Here is a 20,238-nt window from a genome sequence, read left to right on the forward strand (position 1 = left end):
TTACTTGTCATAGCAATAAAAGTTTTCCTTCTTGTCTTTTTGTGGAACGACGATATAAACATTCTCTATTGAGGTTTTTAGTCTACAAACTAGCAAGTATTTATGTTTGTATATGCTTCTAACAATAGAATGCTGTTTCAGGTTGCAATATTGCAGGTGGCTACTCCAACATTTGTCTTTATCTTTGACCTGATCAACCTGTTTGAGCAGGACAGGGATGCTTTGGACGCTTGCATCAAATCTGTTTTTCATTCTTCAACTATCTTGAAGCTAGGTATGAAGCAGGGATTGTACAAAATGACGCTTTACAAAAAATATGTATGATTTATATTATTCTTTTTATGATAAGGAATTGTAATTTTTGGTAGGTTATGCGGTGCGTAATGACTTGGAGCGGCTCTCACAGTCTTATCAAGAACTAGAGTGCTTTCACATATGTCAATCTGTATTGGATTTGCAACGGGTTGCTGCGAAAGGTGCAAAAGGAGGTCTATCTGGTCTTGCAAAGGTATTTCAGTTGATAAAGATGTAAAATCTGTGATTCCTATAGTAAATTTGAAAGATATGCCTCAACACTGCTCATGGTCCTCCCATCATGCATGCAAATCATATGAAAAGGAGGTGATAATTTTGATTTATAAGCTGTGGTCTTCTGAAATTTTTTGTAAGCAACACATTTTTTCACTATAGTCTTTTTAAGCTGCATGTTGCTTTTTAGGAGACATTTAGCCTTCCCTCTTTATTTTAATAAGATTTACAGTTTCCACCCCCTTTTCTGGTTTTCCTACTTCCAATAGGACAGTACTTACCATTTAGCCCTTTTTGGAGAACAAATCCTTATCAAGCAAGATCAAAACTCATACTCGCTGCACAGTTATTGCCCACAGGCCAAAACAATCTCGGATGTAAATAATAGTCGTATCAGCTCTAAACCCTGATGAATGCAAAACAACAAGATGAGGGTATATGCCTCCCTGAGGTAACAACAAGAGGGAGAATATCTGTCTATATGTGGCTTATATCTATGAAGAAACTGTTAGGACATGCCCCCAAGCTAGCATCATAAAATAAATGTCTCCGCAGATAGATCCTCCTCCATGCTATAATCAGTGTTTTTTTTCTTTTCAAGAAAGAGACTTCTATTAAGTAAGAGAAAAAACCCGTGAGAGCAAGCTCAAAGCGGAATACATCATGAAATCATGAGGATAAATAAACCCATCCCCTCAAAATGAGGTGGAAAACAACCAAGGCTGAGGCTGAAAGTGCCACCTCAACCTTGTAGGAGTCTCAGAGAAGAAAGGAGAATCCTTCCATTCCCTGAAGAAAGAAGCCCTCCTAGCTGAGGCTGCACGGGAGTCTCCCTGCATACTCGTCCATACGGCCATCAAGGTATGTATGGTGTCTGTCCAGATACTAGCCAATGTGTGCGAGGGATGAATCTGAGTTCCCTTCAATGCCTATGTGCATCTGGCTCTCCAGATATGCCAGGCTTCTATGCTCGCTAGAATCTGCCAAGAGGTATCCACACCACAGAGACATGTACAGCTGCAAAAGGAAGGTGTGGTATCACATCCAAAGAATAGGACTCAACCTGATGATGTCGAATCGAAATGGCCCGAGAGGAGTCAAGTCTCTCATAGAATACCTGAGGCCCTGTAAGAGAAAGAAGAAAGAATCAGTGTTTTTTTAAGGGCGAATGTTAGAAAATTAGGCACTCGTTTGGGTTTGGACAAAAAGCTGTGTGACCATGGCATTCTTTTTTTTTTTTTTTTTGAAAATCTGTGTTGATCTCCAAAAACTGCCATATTTTGACAACCTACCTGTTTTGATTACCAAATCCAAATCGGGTCATGTAGCATATCAAACCAAATAGCTAGACATAATTTGCATATTTATAATTTTTTTTGCACTATCAGTAACAGCATCAGTAACATTACATGCATCAAAATAAGCATTTATGAAGTTATGGCTTATTTTCTCCACCAAGTTTAGAGTACGATTGCCCATTTCAGTCTATCAATTCTCAAGGGTGATGATGGTAGGATAGCCTATTTAGGCACTCCTTTTTCAAGGGGGGTCTCAAAAAAATAAAGAAAGGATGTAAGTATACAAATGATCATAAACTCATCTCCATCTTAGATCCACTAGCTGCCAACCAACAATGGGAGCTCATGCTTCTGCATACATAACTTGCTTCAAAGGATCTAGGCCTTTTTGGGGCCATCACCTCATCTGAAGCACAGATACACACATTAAGACCATTAACTCTAATATAATGATGTGATCCTCCTTGCTCTAGCCGTCACCCCACAATCCCTCTCTCCTAAATTCTAACAAGCACCATTACACTTGTGGCAGCATGATACGGTTCCATCAGTCTTCCCATAATTCCAACAAAACCCTTCTCATGATCATGTATGAACTGAGCACATCGAGACCAGTGAAGCCAAATAAACCAACATTAATTCTCTGCTGGTCACATGGCTTTGTGAGCAGACAAAGCATAAAAGTAACAGAGGGCAATCTGTGATGACCAAGTGTAAAGTGTATATCATACAATATGCCCACCTATCCTCTACCATATGCCTGTACCAATAGAGAAGAGATGGAAAATTTCCGAAGTTCCCCATTGCCAAGGCTCTTTCTGTTTTGCATACTGAAACAATTTAAATTGAAGCTAACAAGACATATTCTTTGTGCACTACGCTCTTCCCCGTCGCTTAGCCTCCCTCCCAACTAGCTCCCTTGATGTGACTCTAGCGTTGCAGAAAGGGATTTAATAGACTTCGATGCCGTACTTGGTTTCGAAGAACTCTTTCTCTCCTCTAGCTCATTTTGCACGCAGAGAGAGAGAGAGAGAGAGAGAGTTTGTGCCCTCCATCTTAGTGACTCAGCTCTTGGTTTTCCTATCAATAGGGCATCTTCTTCCACAGGTGGTGGCCTCTCTCTCTTGTGGATTTCCCTCCTCTTCAATCCTCCAGGAGATGTTCCACATTGCAAGATAAGGAAGATAGCAGTGTGATCGAATCCCAGATGCTCATCGAATAGAGCACGATGGCAAGGATGCTCCCAACAAATGGTCTTGTGCATCAATATCCACAACGGTGGATTAAGGCAATGTCTCATCTTCCCATAGCGTCATTGTAATCCTGACATGATCTAGTTGAAACAAGTCACAGCAGAAGGGTCCAGTAGTAGGCAAGCAGGATGAAGGAAAAAGCTCAATCAAGCCACTTTGATACCATGTGGGAATAGGAAGTGAAGACAAGTGGTCGCATGGAGGGAAAATGTGAGGCAAAGAACCAGTTGATCTTGATTGACTCAGTCAATACACACCTGACATCATTTTGGATGTCAAGTACAAGTAAATTGACATCATAGATGATGTCTATTAAAAAGACTCAAATCACTAGAACCTATTCGCACTCACACATACCAAACCATAACCCTGTTCACACTGTAGACTCCGAAATTCCCAACAGCTTGTACTTGAAAAGACTTTCATGCATCTGATAGGTCTGGCCTGACCTCCAACACTTGTGGTCCACCCCAAGGGGATGATTGTGTCAATTTGTATAATCCTTTAGTCGCTCCCTTTGAGATGATGTACCTGTCTTCTAAGATCTCTAACCCTCAAAAAAGTTCCTTAAAAGCCACTGAGAGGGGGACCTCTTTCCCATTTGAACCATTGCATGTTTCTTGAAGATCCAAGGTGGATAGGTTTTGTGTCAATCTCAAACGGTGTGGAAGGGAGAATCAGCCTCAAGGAATTCCTGAAACTACACCAAGCTCTCGCTATAGCTATCATAAGGGGAGTAGAAAGAATCTTGATATATGCAGAAGTAGAATTCCATCTACTGCTGTCCAGCCAATCACCACCTAAGGAGAGAGTATGAATTCCATATAAGAAGAAATACTTGTAAGGCTCATCTTCTGGCATCAATTTCCTGACAACAAACTTCACAAACTTCTCTTCAACCACCACAAGATCTTTCACAAAGTTGGTACCATTGGTTGTCTCACAAGAAAATCACTATGAATGTTGGTTGCGGAAGCAAGCCTCTTAATCTCGAGTGAAAATTTCTTACCCTAAATATGCTCACTCTATTTTTTTCTGTTCTCTTGAGAAATCTCCGATTACTCTCATTAATCCCTTAAATTGTGAGATGTTTTATTCCTTACGGAATGGAGGGGCTTCCCCTTTTTCTCAGAGACTAAAACAAGGTTGAGGTGGCATTTTCAGCCTCTCAACCTTGGTTTCTTTCCAGCTCTTTCTGAGTTTTATTTACTCCTCTAGAGTGTTTGGCCCAGCATGATGTATTTCCGCTTTGAGCTTGCTCACGCAGGTTTCTTTCATACTTAATAGAAGTCTGTTTCATGAATAAATAAATAAATAAATAAAAATTGTGAGATGTTATGCATAATCATGGACAAAGATGCTGCTATATAACTAGAATTTATGTCGACCACAATGTGCTGCTTGAAAACGAAAAACTTTTAAAGGGGAAGATATCTGTACTACAACCTCATTCCCAATGGACTGCTTACACAAGAACTCTTACGTAATGATTGCTATGTATGTCGAAGGTTGATGTCGACCTGGGATTGCTTGTGCAAGAAGGTGCTCGCTTTATATGCTTGGAAGAACTGAGCAACAGCAGCAAGGATACAACAAAACACCAAAGGACAATACCTAGACAACTGAAGTTGAGAAAGGAAGCCCTGTAGACACATTATAGAAGACATAAATTCCACTAGCTCTATATCCACCATACAATGGCCTCACACATGCTGACTCAAGAATGGAAAAAATCTCAAAGCTCCAGTTGGCCTTCTCCCTTCACATGCCTTTCCCAATTCCCATACATTGGTTTCTTCCTTCTCTTCATGGAGTCTATTCCCCTTGCTGTTACGCGGACTTGTCTCCCATTGGCCTTGTCGACTTCCTTTCCCCCTTCATTGGTTGGCGGCTTTCCCTTCTTCATTCACACATAGGATCCTTATCCAAATTGAGTGGCTCAAGTATTGACTCTACCATGATGGAATGGCAGCTAGAGTTATTGTGCTTGCACCATTTTTAATTGTAGAATTGCATGCTCCACATGCAAGAGACAAGAGCCTTGTTTACCCAATTCATGATAGGGCCTTCTCTTGGCTTGGTTCACCTCTTGCTCTTCAAATTTATCCATGTTTTTCCCGCTATCAAGCTGCTCCTCTACTGTGTGCCTGTTTTTACCCTGCTCAATGTTGCAGACTCGTGAATTCATTGATTTCCTTGTATCTCCCAACTTGGTGATTCCATTTCAAAATTGGCACTGCGTCATATGCATTCATTTATTCTCACATGATGGTGTAGTGTAGAAAAATTGTAAGAGTTATCTGTACATTCATTTATTCTTGTGGAAGTGATCATACCCTTGGAAGTGGAAAATTCCCACATTCCTGTACTTTTTCCAGATCTAATTTGATTTTCACTGATATGTATGTTCTGCAAATATTATGGGGTTGGAAGAAAGTTCTGCAAATATTATGGGGTTGGAAGAAAGTATGGTGCAGAGGTATTGATTTTACAGATTCTAATTCATAGAATTTCTCTTGTTATTGAAGGTGGTATTGGGAAGCTACATGGACAAACAAATGAGGATGAGTGATTGGGAGAAGCGTCCACTCAGCAAAAAACAGGTTGTTTATTTTAATACAAGAATATCCATCTTGCTGGTGTGAAATTTTCTCCAAACTTCATGCCTTGACATTTTTTGTGTTTTGTCAGCTACATTATGCTGCTCTAGATGCAGTTGTTCTGCTGTCCATCTTTGGCCACATAAGTTCGGTGGGAATACCGCCAACATCTAATAAAAACGAGCTAAACTGGAAACTACATGTGGTATTTATATCCACTGCACATCCAAAAATAATTTTCCTCTGTTCTTTAAAAGGGTTTTAAACTTCAAGTTCCAATATTTTTTGCAGTTTTTCTTTTCTGATAACCCTATAGAATTCTGCAGGGTTCTAATTTAATCAGAAAGACTTCTGTTACAAATATCTGGGTTTTGTTGATATAACACTCCTATATTTGGCCCAAAACAAAAGATGATTCACTCTTGGTTTGATATAATTCAGGTCCATTTCAAAGTTCAAGATGAAAGTTCCAATATAAAATCAAGTCTTCCTGGTGATGATCCCTGTGATTGATAGCAAGGAGGGCACATTAATAATTTGTCTCATGCGAGGATAATTTTGGAATTCAACTCCATCCAATTGAAGCTTTCATATTACCTATCAAATTCAGAACAGATAATACCGCTTCAAGGTGTATTGCTCATGATGCTGGATCTTGTTAGAAGGCTATTGTTTGAAATCGAGCATGATTTTGGAATTCAACTCCATCCAATTGAAGCTTTCATCTTATCTATCAAATTCAGAACAAATAATACCGCTTCAAGGTGTATTGCTCATGATGCTGGATCTTGTTATAAGGCTATTGTTTCAAATCGTAAGTTTTTATCTTGCATAATTGAGACGATGTTAAATTTACAGACAATACCCAAATGCTGAGTATGTTCATTGTCTTTGTAATTAGCATAGTTGAGAGTATTTCAAGATGTGAATCATATTATAGAGACAAGAGAGGAACATTGTATCCCTACCCCCTCGATAAGGTACCCCCTCGATAAGGTTGGACCTCTAGGGTCATGTATCTCTATGAAAAATGTAACTGGAATCCAAGCAGAACACACCCTTGCATTCTACTTACCAAATGACAACCAGATCATGGAGGAGTAATTGGAAGAATTCTAGCTGTAGGGTGGACTCCTTGATCCACCACCATCTTCCTCCCCTCCGGACTGCTTTTCCCTCATTGTTGTTTAACTATCTTTTAACACCTTAGATAGACCCTAGTCCTGCTTAATCTTCAAGTCACAATATGGCTTGACCAAATTGTTACCTCTATTTTATATTTAAACTCGAGTCTACCTCGAAAAGAGTACTTTTCTGCACACATTACATGTTGACCCCTTGAATCATTAAGATATAGTTTCATACTAATAATTTGGTGATCTTGTTATGAAACTCTTAAATTTTAGGATTGTGCCAATGATTGGGTGGTTACTCAGCAAAGGAAGTTGCAATTTTGACATAAATAAAAGTAATAAATCAAAATTTCAAAACTTGCAACTTTACCTGCCGAAAGAATTTTAGATGTACATCAATGGCATTTACACCATTAATGTTATAAAAGTAGAGCATTTAGTGTTATTGGTATCTCCCAAAAGGATTTTATTTTTTTGCATACACAAAAATTTGGGATGGTCATTATGCACACAGATATACACTCTAGTATGTCTCATGTGTTTGGACATAAATTTATGGTGAATGTGACAAAAAGGACAAATTGGTATTACATCGTCAATATAGTGGACATAGAAAAGAAAGAGGAAGCAATCTCTAAATTTGAAGACTATAATGTCCTTCAAAGGGGGTTTTTCCCTCTCCAAAAGGGCAAGAGAGAAATGAACCTTAAAAAAGAAGTGCCACATTGGAAAACAAATTTTGTAGTGTCCTTAAAACATAATCGAAAAAATCTTAACTAGAAGGATGACTTCTAAATTATCCTTCAAAATGAAATTCTAAAGGCTATACCCTTCAAATTTGGGGCCTCAGAGGAAGTACATGGATTGTTTTTTTTCAGTTTCATGATACAAGCAGGTTATATTAAGATATCTTTGACCCACTCTTTATTACAATTTTTGATAGAATGTGTAAGGAATGCTTTTTTTTCCAATGAAAAGATTTCTATTAAGTAGGAAAAAGGCTCCAAGAGCACATGTTAATAGCAAGAGTACATCATGCATGGCATGAAAAACATAATATATTGAGTATGTCAAAAGCTTGTTCATCAAAAAGAGCCAATAAAGCTCCAAGTTTGAGGTGCAAAAGCTCAAATGGGGGGGGAACTTGTGTTGTCGATCCCTTTGATATACAACCCCTCATCGTCTTGAATCTACTCTCTTGTGCCTTTGATGACAAGCTCGGCTAAAAGAGCTCGCGTAGCCAAGGCATGCCTCACCAACCTCGCACTCGCAGAGCCAATCCCTGTCAAGCATCAAGCTCGAATACCGAAGCCAGCTACTGCCTCACTTTCGTCTGCCTGCTTTCTGCAATTCTTCGTCTCCCCGACTCCTCCCCAGACTTTGTTTTCGTTTAGGTTGGTTCCTTAAAAGTCACTAATATGGGGTTTGTTTTGCAAGGGCGGCTCTTATGTTACCACAGGAGCACTTTCAGCCGAGCTCCTCATCCAAGGAACTGATAACCAAAAAACAAAAAGTGGAACTACAAAGGCTCCCTCAAGAAGGCAATACCAAAAAAAACTCTCGAACTGCCCAAGCTAGAATCCCACACAGTCAAGCTATCCCTACTTTAATGCCAAGCCAACCAATTCAAACGTCCATCATCTACTCTTCGATGAAGATGAAACTGTGATCCAATTCTGAAATGAAGCTAAAAGACAAGGGTCTCATTCGGGATTAGAGAAGTGATGTAACAGTCCAAGGTCTCCTCGTCTCAACAGACAAAACCCCCCAACACAAAAAGCCAATCTTTGACTTAGCTACGTCTCCTCGTCTCAACACACAAAACCCCCCAACACAAAAAGCCAATCTTTGACTTAGTAGCTACAGGCGTTTTCCACTGAAACGGAGAATACACCGTCCTCAACAAAAATCACAAGCTCAAACCCTTCACACTTCACGCCTTTACACTAAATTACGTCAACCTTCCTGGCTGCTCTGTTTTTGAATCTCTGGCCCAGCTAGAAGCTTGGAGATCAGAGTCACATAGCCACGATCAAATGAAGTTACCCTCCTCCTTGCTGAGCGATCATGACGGCAATTTTACAAAGTCTTAAGCTCACAATCGATACGTCGCCAATCAATACTCAAATGTGACAGGCTTCTATTCCTGCCATCATCTCCAGCATCAAAAGACACCCTTTTGACAATCAGAAGTCCATAGAACACCTGCTCGTCAGCATCAAGCAAGAGTGCCACGTTTCCAGCAACACGATCATCAACAATCAATCGCACGATCAACACCTATTACAATCCCATTACTATCTAAGCAACCATCACGATTTGATGAGGAAGCACCAATTCCTTTAGGATTTCCCCCTCTCTCTCGGTGCAATCAACTCCACAATCTGTCGATTGCTCTCCAACCACGATCCATATGTGGAACGATCTCTCCTACGTGTGCATTCCCTAGAACTCTCCAGCATTTGCAATCTCCTACGATCTATCGCCAACTCGCCAACCCCGTCACGGACGTCATTAACACGTCAACCCGATACCATTTTTTATCATGTAACAATCCCATGCACAACCCATAACACCCCTTTGACCCCTCCAATCTCCCGAACATTTCCTTTACAAGAAAAATGCAGAGGGCCCTAGCGCTTTCAAAACAACACACCCCACACATATATCATTATCTATTTTCACATAGAAGCCAACAAATCAACACCCATACAAATGAAGACCTAGTATATTGGAGACCTTGGGCCCACATCACCTATGCTCATCATTTCCCGAACCCTGCAAGAAACCCATTATATTGATTTTTGAAATATTTACCTCTAGCATGATCAAATGAGAAAAAACAACTCCTAGTGCCCCCAAAGCCCATCCCTTGGGTCAGGGCATACTCTGAGTGCTTACCCATATCAACAATATAGTGCAAAAAAGCCAGATTATTTTTTGTCCTTTCATATTTTGCCCACCCCCCTAGCTGCAGACATTCATGTCTTACAGCTCAAGGAACATATGTTTGCAGTTCATTTGATATATCGTCATCAACAAGACTCTCAACTTTGTTCTTCATCTTCATAATAGGTTCACATGTGCTCACTTGCATGATCCTCACACAAGTATTTCTTCAACGTTAAGCCATTCAGCCTATTTCTATGCTAGCTGCCATACAAGTCTGCCAACTAATACGACCCATTTGAAAACTTCTTCACTACACAAAAAGGACCCTTCCACTTAGTCACAAACCTTTTCGTAAAGGTATGATCAAGCTTATTGTTATAACAAAGAACCAAGTCCCCTTTATTAATTTCCTTATCTTTGAATTTCAAATTAGCCCTTAACTGGTTCCTTTCTTGAGTTAAGGCATAGTGCTCAACTGCTTTCATCCTGTCCATTTGAGCTCTTGCAAATCCAGGAGCCTATTCTTCAAGGCTAAATTTGCTCATCCATTTTAAGAGTTGGAATCTCAACATCTAAAGGTATAAAAACATCTTTCCCAAATACCAAACGTGTTAGATATCAATGCTCCACTCTCGTGTAACTACGCGGGAACCAGCTAACTCTACTTGTAAGCCCCCCATATGAGGAGAAGGCATTTGAGTAGCTCGGTTATCCGGTAGGTCCTAGTTTTTTGGACACCAGATGGGGGCCATGTGTGGCCTAATGGCTGGATGGCTTCAGATAGAGTTGGCACACCGCCAACTAGGCTACATGCAAGTGCGGGAAGGCATCCCTTGATTGATCGCACTGAGGGTAGATGGAGCATTTCCCGGGGCAGCCCACTCTCGGGTTGTACGGCCCGTTTGGAGCCTCAGATGATCTTGGATGGCTCTAGGCCGAACGGACCCCGTAGGTTAGTTGCTCTGTTTTTGCACACCGGTTCTATCGTATGGTCAGTGGCCTATTTCGGGACCGACCCCCAGTCGACCGTTTTGGGCGGACTGGGTCGGTCACCCAATTGAGCCTAATCGACTACGACTGGTGGCTATATAAGAGCAAGCCCGTGAAGCCCATTTAATCACTGGCTACAGCAACCCTGATTCCTTAGCATCCAGCCTCCGTCTTCTACTGTTTCCAGCATGCCATCGAAGCTTCTTTCACAGGAGCGCACGATTGGGAGGCAACGCCATGTATTGTATCAGTTTTATAGTAATCAAATTTTTGATTCTCCATACTATCTTGTTTTCTCCCTTGCGTATGAGATCCTATTATCTGTTGAGCATAGACGTTGTATTATTTTCTTACAATGAAAAGGGAGAATTGAGTGCCTTCCTTCATAGCAATCCTGTAAGCCCATAAAGCACCAGGCAAAGCAAGATCCCAACTCTTCCCATGCGATGACCTCATCATTTTGCCTATAATATTTTAGACCTCACCATTGAAATGCTCATTCATTGCATTGCACTAAGGATAGTCACGAGTGGCATACCTATGCTTGATTTTTAATTTGTCACAAAGCAAGTCCATGAGTTCACTCCAAAAGCCAGGCCCTCTATCAGACAACAAATCCAAAGGCATTCCATAGCGGCAGCAGATGTCCTCATACACAAACTTACAAATAGATGTAGCATTCACAGCACATACCACTATTACTTCAGCCCAAAGGGATAATGTTACGCTCAAGTTGAGGTAACATGACTTTGGAAGGGTCAATGGACATTTTCCTTTAAAGGATCAATGTTTGTATTATATATATTTGGGCTTCATGTAAATGGTCAAAAGGATTAATGTCAAGGTCCTTGATGAGGGTGACATTGACTAGATGGGTCTAAGGCTATGGGTCTTAAATGCACTAAGTGTGGAAATGTGCCTAGGGGCAAGTGAATAAATTGATATCCCAAGAGAGGGGTAGTAAAGATGCATTTAAGAGGTACCCTAGAATGAAGACATGTGGCATACTAGATTCATCTAGGGAATTGGGGCTTGGTGGAATATGCAAGCAGGAGCTTTCACACAGAGCTATCACGTACAGGGAAGGGGGGTAAGACCCTATGAATTTATGTACCTGGTTGACGTGTTTGGATAGTGCACGTGATGAACTGGACGAAAGAGATTATGGAGTCAAAGCGGGATGACAATGCTTATTTACTTCCTTTTTTCAATCGTCAAATATCTCCCTCATAAACTATTTCGTTGTTCACATCCCTCCTGCCTCTTCTACTGGTAACTCCTACAGCTTGAAGGAGAAACTTGAAGGGTGGGGAAGAGATATTCATGTGTGATGGCCTTAGCGCCATAATTAAGGAGCAAATCTCATGTGATACAATAGTACCGTTGATTTGCTAGTCATTGTGGGCTCCGCTATATTGGCCTTGGTAGCCAGCAGAGCTACGTGCATGGGCTGCGAATTGTTATTAAGGGAGTTGGTTACATTTAGTCACTAATATGAATATAGGCTATGCTCACGAAGACTTGCTGAGTTAGTAGAAGCCAAATCGATGTCACATCTGTAATAAAAAGAGAGGATGGAGCCTGAGTATTTGTTTATAACGGCTGATATTCTCTTGAATCCAACATAAAGGCAGGTGGTTGCAAAACAGATCATAAATACAGATTGGGAGTGGCTTACAGGGACTAGTTGATCTCTTTATGTAGCAAAAATATTACCAGGGAGCTTTATATACCTTTTAAATTTTGTTGGGGTATATGCTAGTTTATTTGCCCTCGGTATTTGAGTTATTTGAGATTGCAGATATTTCCCTAGTATAGGGAAAAGATATTCATCTTGGTTCTTAGCTATTTTCAATTAATGGTTACACCAGTTTAGACACCTTTTGTGGTTGTGAGATTGAAAAGTAGTTTGTAAATACAGTTTTAGGCTGTGCTTTATTTATTATTTGAAAAAAGAAAAAAAAACACCCATCAACCTTAACGGAAGTTGAAGAAGAAGCTTCTAGGGTGGATCCTGTAGAGTCAAGAGTCCGATCGACTATGCAGGTGTCACACCCAGCAGGCCATACACTGTCTGGTAGAATTGCATTATTGGAGGATGCCTTACAACAGATTTTAGCTCAATAATTGCAAGCAAATGTAGGGCAATCTGAGCTCATAAAAATGGTTCATAGCATGTCGCTAGATCATCTCATGAAGAGAAGGGTAAAGCTCCAATGGAGCCTGAATCCAGTGTTCATACGGTCGAGCCTAGGAGAGTTAAGGTGCCTAATATTGCCAATTATAGGCCAGAAAAGTATTTTGGTCGGATGTCTGACCATAGTTCCGATATCATAGAGACCTGGTTACACAAATGGGATGAGGCCTTTGCCATTTGTGAAATTAGGAATGATATGAAGAAAATCCATGAGGCCACCCATATGTTTAATGAAGCTAGATAGGTGGTGGATAAAATAACAAAAAGATGGAGTGGCATCCATTACTTGGGACGGGTTTTAAAAAGAATTTAGAAAACACTTCTTACCTCTTGACAAAGCATCCCAGCTTCAGTATCGAAACCTTCGTTAAAGAAATTTATCAGTGGCTGAATACACTGATAAGTTCATAGAAAGTGTAATGAAAGTTTATGAACCTCTACCTCAGCCAGTGCAAGTAAAAGATTTTATATTTGGACTGAATGATCGGATCAAGATGGAAGTTCGGGCTAAGTATGCAAACACGCTAGATGAAGCAATTGCCATAGCCCTGAACTATGAGGATGCCAAAAGGAACAGACCAAGTGGGTTTGTGCAGGTTGGGACCCAGTATGAGTACCTGAAGAAAATTGGGTTTAAGAAGAAGTGGATTAGCAAAGGGAGTGCCTAGTGGTCAAGCCAAGCAGGTTGAGCCAGTTGAGACTCCTAAACCAAGTACCACCGTTGGAGTGAAACGAAAAGTAACACCAATGGCAGCTCGGGCTGGCTGGTCAAAGTCTTCTTTGAACCCAGAGCAAAGAGAAAAAGCGAGGAGAGAAGGCTTGTGTTTTGGATGCCTTCAGCCTCATCAATGGAAAGATTGTCCCACGAAACAAGGATCGTCGGATGGCTGAGATGGTAATCTCAGAATGTGACGTGGAAATGGAGGAAAGTCCCAGAGCAGAATAGATACAGATTCAGCTAGCGGGACCTTCTCAAAGGTCAATACCTATTTTGTCATGTGTGTCTGTTGTTGCTAAGCTAGTAAATAGTGCACCTGATAATGTCCTATCTAAGCCCGCAACAACGGGGTATATAGCCTTTAACGATATGGAGTTAATTAAGATGAAAGGGCAAGTAGCCAATCATGACATCATTGTGTTGTTTGACTCAATGTCAACGCACAATGTAATTAACTCCAAGCTTGTAAAGAGGCTGAAATTAAAGACTAGCCTGTCTGACTTTGCATACACAGTCAGAATGGTAGACGGAAGTTCAACTGAATTATGGGACCAAAGGGTTACCCAGTTGGAACTTCGAATTCAGGACTATACAGAGAAGCTTGATTTTGAATTGACAAAGCTTGCTCACGTAGATATAGCCCTAGGTAAGGCTTGGCATTCTAGGAAGAATCTAGCCATAGATTGGGAAAAGCACATTTATCAATTCAAGATGAATGATGTGTTGTATGTCTTGCGAGGTGGAAAAGATATACCTCAAGGACCGTTGGTTTCCATAATGGAAGTTCAAAAAGTTCAGAAAGAGTTTTTGTTTCTTTGTACAGCATCGATAGAGCTGATTGATAATCCTTCGGCTAGCATCGATGTTACCCAAAATGGAGAGATGGCCAAGTTGGCTGATCAAATAGTAGGGGAGTTCTCTGATTGTTTTAGGGATCAGTTACCTTATGGGTACCTCTAGAGTAGAATGTTCAACATAAGATTGAACTAATCCCTCCCAAGGGCAGAACCTATAAATAGACCTCCCTATAGGTTAAATTTTACCAAAGAAGCGGAGGTGCAAAGACAAGTGGAAGAATACCTCAAGCTGGGGCAGATTCAACACAGTTTCTCACCTTTTGCTCGCCAGTGATATTGAAGAAAAAAAAGATGATACTTTTCGCCTCTGTATAGATTACAGAGCACTGAATAATATCACTGCTAAGCATAGGTATCCGATGGCTCAGATCAATGATTTGTTAGATGCCTTATATGGGGCCATAATTTTCAGTAAGATAGATCTTAAATGTGGCTACCATCAAATCCGTATTAGAGTTGAGGATGTGCATAAAACCGCTTTTAGAAGCAGGTTTGGACATTATGAGTTTTTGGTAATGCTGTTTGGACTTACCAATGCTCCAGCTACATTTGTCATGCTTATGAACAATTTACTATGCCCGTATATCGGGAAGTTTGTAGTACATTTTATTGACGACATTCTTGTGTTCAGCAAAAATATTGCTGAGCATCGAACACTTGAGAATAGTGTTCAATACTTTGAGGAAAGCCAGTCTTTATGTAACTAAAAAGAAAACTATACCATGTATGGTAAGACTTGAATATTTAGGATTCATTATTACTCCTGAGGGGGTAGAAATGGATCCAAAGAAAGTGGTTGCGATACTGACTTGGCCTATCCCTCAAAGTGACCGTTTTGTGATCATTCTTAGGATTTGTCCAATTTTATCAAAGGATATTTCGAAATAGTATCACCATTGACTAATCTGACCTCAGATAAAGACCTTTTATGGGGACAGAATCAACAGGAAAGTTTTAACACCATAAAACAAGCTGTGGTCTCAGGATCCGTATTAAAAATAGTTGATCCCCAGAAGCCGTTTTGCCTTGAAACTGATGCAAGTGGCATTGTGATAGGAGCAATTCTCCTCCAAGAGGGAAGGCCAGTAGCCTTTGAAAGCAAGAAGCTTTCTCCCTCTCAATGAAATTGGCCAACTCATGAATTAGAGTTGTATGTTGTTATCCATGCTCTGAAAACATGGAGACATTATTTATATGGATCAGAGTTTTATGTTGATGTTGATCATGATACTCTGAAACATTTTTGTAAACAACTTGACTTGAGGGACAGCCAAGCTAGGTGGGCAAAGCTCATGCAGGAGTTTAACTTGACGATTCGGTGTTGAAAAGGGAAGGATAATAAAGTTGCTGATGTGTTGTCACGCATTATGCATAATATGAGTTTCACAGGATTAGAGAGTGCTCTAATGACCGAGATTAGAGAAACTCAAAAGGTGGACGAGTTCGTCTGGAGCCTTTGGCCTAAGGCTCATGTATTTAAACCCAAGGAAAGGATGACCTGGCATCTAGAAAAGGCCAAACTTATGCAAGATATACCATAAGAGATGGTACGTTGAAAAGAGATGGCAAGGTAGTAGTACCTAATTAGAATGATCTCAGGCAGAGAGTCATTCAACAATGCCATGATAGCCCATGTGCGGTACATCCAGGAATGGAGAAAACATATGATCTCGTGAGGCGAGATTTCTTTTGGCCAAAAATGAAAAAACGTATTCATGATACCAATAGCCTTTGAAAGCAAGAATCTTTCTCCCTCTCAACGAAATTGGCCAACTCATGAATTAGAGTTGTATGTTGTTATCCATGCTCTGAAAACATGGAGACATTATTTATATGGATCAGAGTTTTATGTTGATGTTGATCATGATACTCTGAAACATTTTTGTAAACAACCTGACTTGAGGGGCCGCCAAGCTAGGTGGGCAGAACTCATGCAAGAGTTTAACTTGACGATTCGGTACCGAGAAGAGGGAAGGATAATAAAGTTGCTGATGCATTGTCACGCATTATGCATAATATGAGTTTCACGATATTAGAGAGTGCCCTAATGACTAAGATTAGAGAAACTCAAAAGGTGGACGAGTTCGTCTAAAGCCTTTAGCCTAAGGCTCATGTATTTAAACTCGGGGAAAAGGATGACCTGGCATGTAAAAAAGGCCAAACTTATGCAAGATATACCATAAGAGATTGTATGCTAAAAAGAAATGGCAAGGTAGTAGTACCTAATCATCAAAATGATCTCAGGCAGAGAGTCATTCAACAATGCCATGATAGCCCATGTGCGGGACATCCAAGAGTGGGGAAAAAGTATGATCTTGTGAAGCGAGATTTCTTTTGGCCAAAAATGAAAAAACATATTCATAAATATGTGACATGTTTTTTGTGTCAGGTAAGTAGGGCAAAGTGGGTGAAGCCACCCAGACTTTTATAGCCTTTGGAAATACCACTAGCTAGGTGAGAGCGTTTCCATGGACTTTATTGTAGGTCTGCCTACGACACAAGGTGGATATGATTCTATCCTTGTGATAGTTGATTGTCTTACCAAGATGGCTCACTTCATTCCAACTAGAGAGACTGTTAGTGCCCCGCAGGTGGCATATTTATTTATAAAACATATATTTTGTCTGCATGGATTACCCAAATCCATAGTGTCAGACAGGCATGTTAAATTTACTAGTCATTTTTGGACTGCAATGTTTGAGACACTAAGGACTAAGTTGGGAATGAGTAGTGGGGATCATCTAGAAACGGATGGTCAAACGAAAAGAATCAACCAAATTTTAGAGGATATGCTTAGAGCATATATGTCATTGGGGCAACATACATGGGACAAGTATTTGCCATTGTTAGAATTTGCCTACAATGATAGAAAACATTCCTCTACAGGGTTTAGTCCGTTTGGGCTGAACTATGGTTATAAACCAGCAAATCCAACTACAGTTGGAGTACCTCAGAAAGTGCCTAGTGCCGCGAACTTTGTGGTTCAGATGCGGGAGATGCTAGCACAAATACAATTTTTTAAATCTCTTGAAAAACACGCTCGGATAAACCTGCTCATAGGTTTTTGCTCATAAAATTGACGCATTCGAGAAAGAAACATAGCCTTGATGGAGTTCGCTAAGGTGATATTATGACCTGACAACAACTGACTGAAGATATTATTAAACTCATTAGTGATTGGACATAGACGTCCCCTCTTCCATATAAAGATCAATGAGTTTCTTCAGCCAATACACCTGAATCACCGCACTCTACTTGTCATATAAGTCACATAGCTTTTTCCACACACCGTAGGCACCACCCTGCATGTCCTTCACATTGAAATACTCTAATTTCAAAAGTGTAAGCATAATGGTAGACTTGGTGAGCTCATCAAGATTGTACTAATCATTGGTGTCCATGGCATCTAGCTTAACTCCCTTCACTTTGATAGGTCTAACCTACTTCTTCTACACCAAGGCATTGTAAATTTGCTCCTTCTAATAAAAAAAGTTAGTGCCATTTAACTTCTCAATGTTAAACAATGCATTCTCCAAAGATGAGCCCATAATGACAGCTGAAAATACACGCCAAAAGAGCAATGCAAAGATGCCAACAAACACTAGCACATTAGCCCCAAAAGTGCCAACAATAATGGCTAGTGAGTGGCAATCCAACTCTTGTCATATAAGTCACATAGCTTTTTCCACACACCGTAGGCACCACCCTGCATGTCCTTCACATTGAAATACTCTAATTTCAAAAGTGTAAGCATAATGGTAGACTTGGTGAGCTCATCAAGATCGTACTAATCATTGGTGTCCATGGCATCTAGCTTAACTCCCTTCACTTTGATAGGTCTAACCTACTTCTTCTACACCAAGGCATTGTAAATTTGCTCCTTCTAATAAAAAAAGTTAGTGCCATTTAACTTCTCAATGTTGAACAATGCATTCTCCAAAGATGAGCCCATAATAACGGCTGAAAATACACGCCAAAGGAGCAATGCAAAGATGCCAACAAACACTAGCACATTAGCCCCAAAAGTGCCAACAATAATGGCTAGTGAGTGGCAATCCAACAAGTCACTGAGCACCATCAGTACATCCAACACAATTGCTCAATGTGTCCTAGAAGCATGTAACGGCATCCAATAATACATAAAAGCATGTATCAATTGTCAAGCAACCAAGAAAGGGCCTTAGGAAAAGAGAATTCCTAATTTTGGTGTCTCAAAGCCAGCCTATTGTCGCTCGAGGTGCCTAACCAATACCCCAACCCAATTGAGCTGTCTCATGGATGTAAGAAATTGAGAGTGTCCAATGGGGACAAAAATGCACCAGTGAAGTGAGCTAATAATGCTTAACTACACTCAAGTCCATATGCATAGTGCACAAGCATATAAAGCTACAAAATGGCAAAAATGTGAATCCTGCAAAATGTCCAAGCACGGCACTCCAAATTAGCATATACTTAGCAGCAAATGCATTCCGACATCAACGGCAATCCACCAAGCATCCAGGCTAGCCAATGAATCAAGTCAAGAGCTCATTAGCTCCTCAAAGGCATGAACTAGCTCTTCTCTTGTAGAAAATGCCAAAAAAGGCAACAAATTGCAACCAAAATACGCCATTGTGTTAAATCCGTACTCCTCCAAATCTCCACAAAATGCAATGCTAGTTGTTATGGACCTATTGGGAGGCTTAAGAGGGACCTCGGAGTGCCTTCGGAAGTTGGAATGACCAAGAAAATGGGCTAAAATAATTGAATCTCAGCCAAATGAAGATGCGTAATGGCACCCCTCATTGTTATGGATTTCTTCCTCACCTTGCTTTGGCCTTTCAAAACATCAAATCGGGCCGGTTTTCCTGAGTGGTTAAGAGGGGTGCCTTAAGATATCCTACACACAAGCATGAATAGCACCCCTGCTCTATAGGATTTTCCTTTAACGACTTGCAAAATTTTCATTTGGGCCTCCACTATATCCAATGCTAAGCTTCTGATGAAGCTTCTCAATGCTTCCACAATGATTTGTTGAGCTCCAAAAATCCCAACAATGGCACATGGCTTTGTAGCAGAGAATTCTTCTTCACTCACTTCACAAGCCAAAACATGACACATAGCTAAATTTGGATCTCCCTCACAAGATAAGTGCTTGTCCCACACGAGGCAAGCTCCAAGTCTCCTTCTCACGCTCCAAGCTCTCCGATGCTTGAAGCTCCCCCTCCATACTCAGATCTATAGCAATGGCAGCCCATGCACCTCTCGAGATAGCTCAATCCAAAGCTCCTCTCCCATGCACACCCCACAGGCTCGAGTCGTGTAGCTCTAATACCAGTTCTAGAGTTAGCTCAGCCTATAGCCTAGCTGGAGTGAGAGAGAGAGAGAGAGAGAGAGAGAGAGAGAGAGAGAGAGCTGAGGCACACTAGTTTTTGTTGGTGCAACCACACCCTAATCTTCCATTATGCTCACTTATATATGAATGGTACATATGAGTACAAAAGGAGTAGACCGCACACATCATCCTTTACCCCAACACTACCATCCAAGTTTGCCAACTGATGTGACCCATTTGAAACTTCTTCACTAAGGACCCTCCCACTTAGTCACAAACCTTTTCCTAAAGGTATGATCAATCTTACTACTATAACGAAGGATCAAGTCCACTTTGTTAATTTCCTTATCTTTGAATTTCAAATTAGCCCTCAGTTGGTTCCTTTCTTGAGTTAAAGCATATTGCTCAACTGCTTTCATCCTTTCCATTTGAGGCTCCTGTAAATCTAGTAACCTATT

The 20,238-nt window shown here is 40.6% G+C and overlaps 1 protein-coding gene across 1 annotated transcript in view; it reads left to right on the forward strand.

The window, feature by feature from the left end:
- The window catches only part of LOC147883857 (uncharacterized), a 48,359-nt gene extending 41,938 nt beyond the window's left edge, over positions 1–6,421 (forward strand). Inside the window, exons 6-10 of the mRNA XM_087398988.1 lie at positions 142–274; positions 369–508; positions 5,608–5,682; positions 5,771–5,884; positions 6,121–6,421. Coding sequence (XP_087255114.1) covers positions 142–274; positions 369–508; positions 5,608–5,682; positions 5,771–5,884; positions 6,121–6,192 — 534 coding nt within the window. The 3' untranslated portion in view covers positions 6,193–6,421. The remainder of the gene's footprint in view (positions 1–141; positions 275–368; positions 509–5,607; positions 5,683–5,770; positions 5,885–6,120) is intronic.
- The last annotated feature ends 13,817 nt before the right edge of the window (positions 6,422–20,238 follow it).

This window comes from Dipteris shenzhenensis, chromosome 27, assembly GCF_047967505.1.
Source record: "Dipteris shenzhenensis isolate YYH24624 ecotype China chromosome 27, Dip_SZ_1.0, whole genome shotgun sequence".
In the NCBI taxonomy this organism is placed as follows: Eukaryota; Viridiplantae; Streptophyta; class Polypodiopsida; order Gleicheniales; family Dipteridaceae; genus Dipteris; species Dipteris shenzhenensis.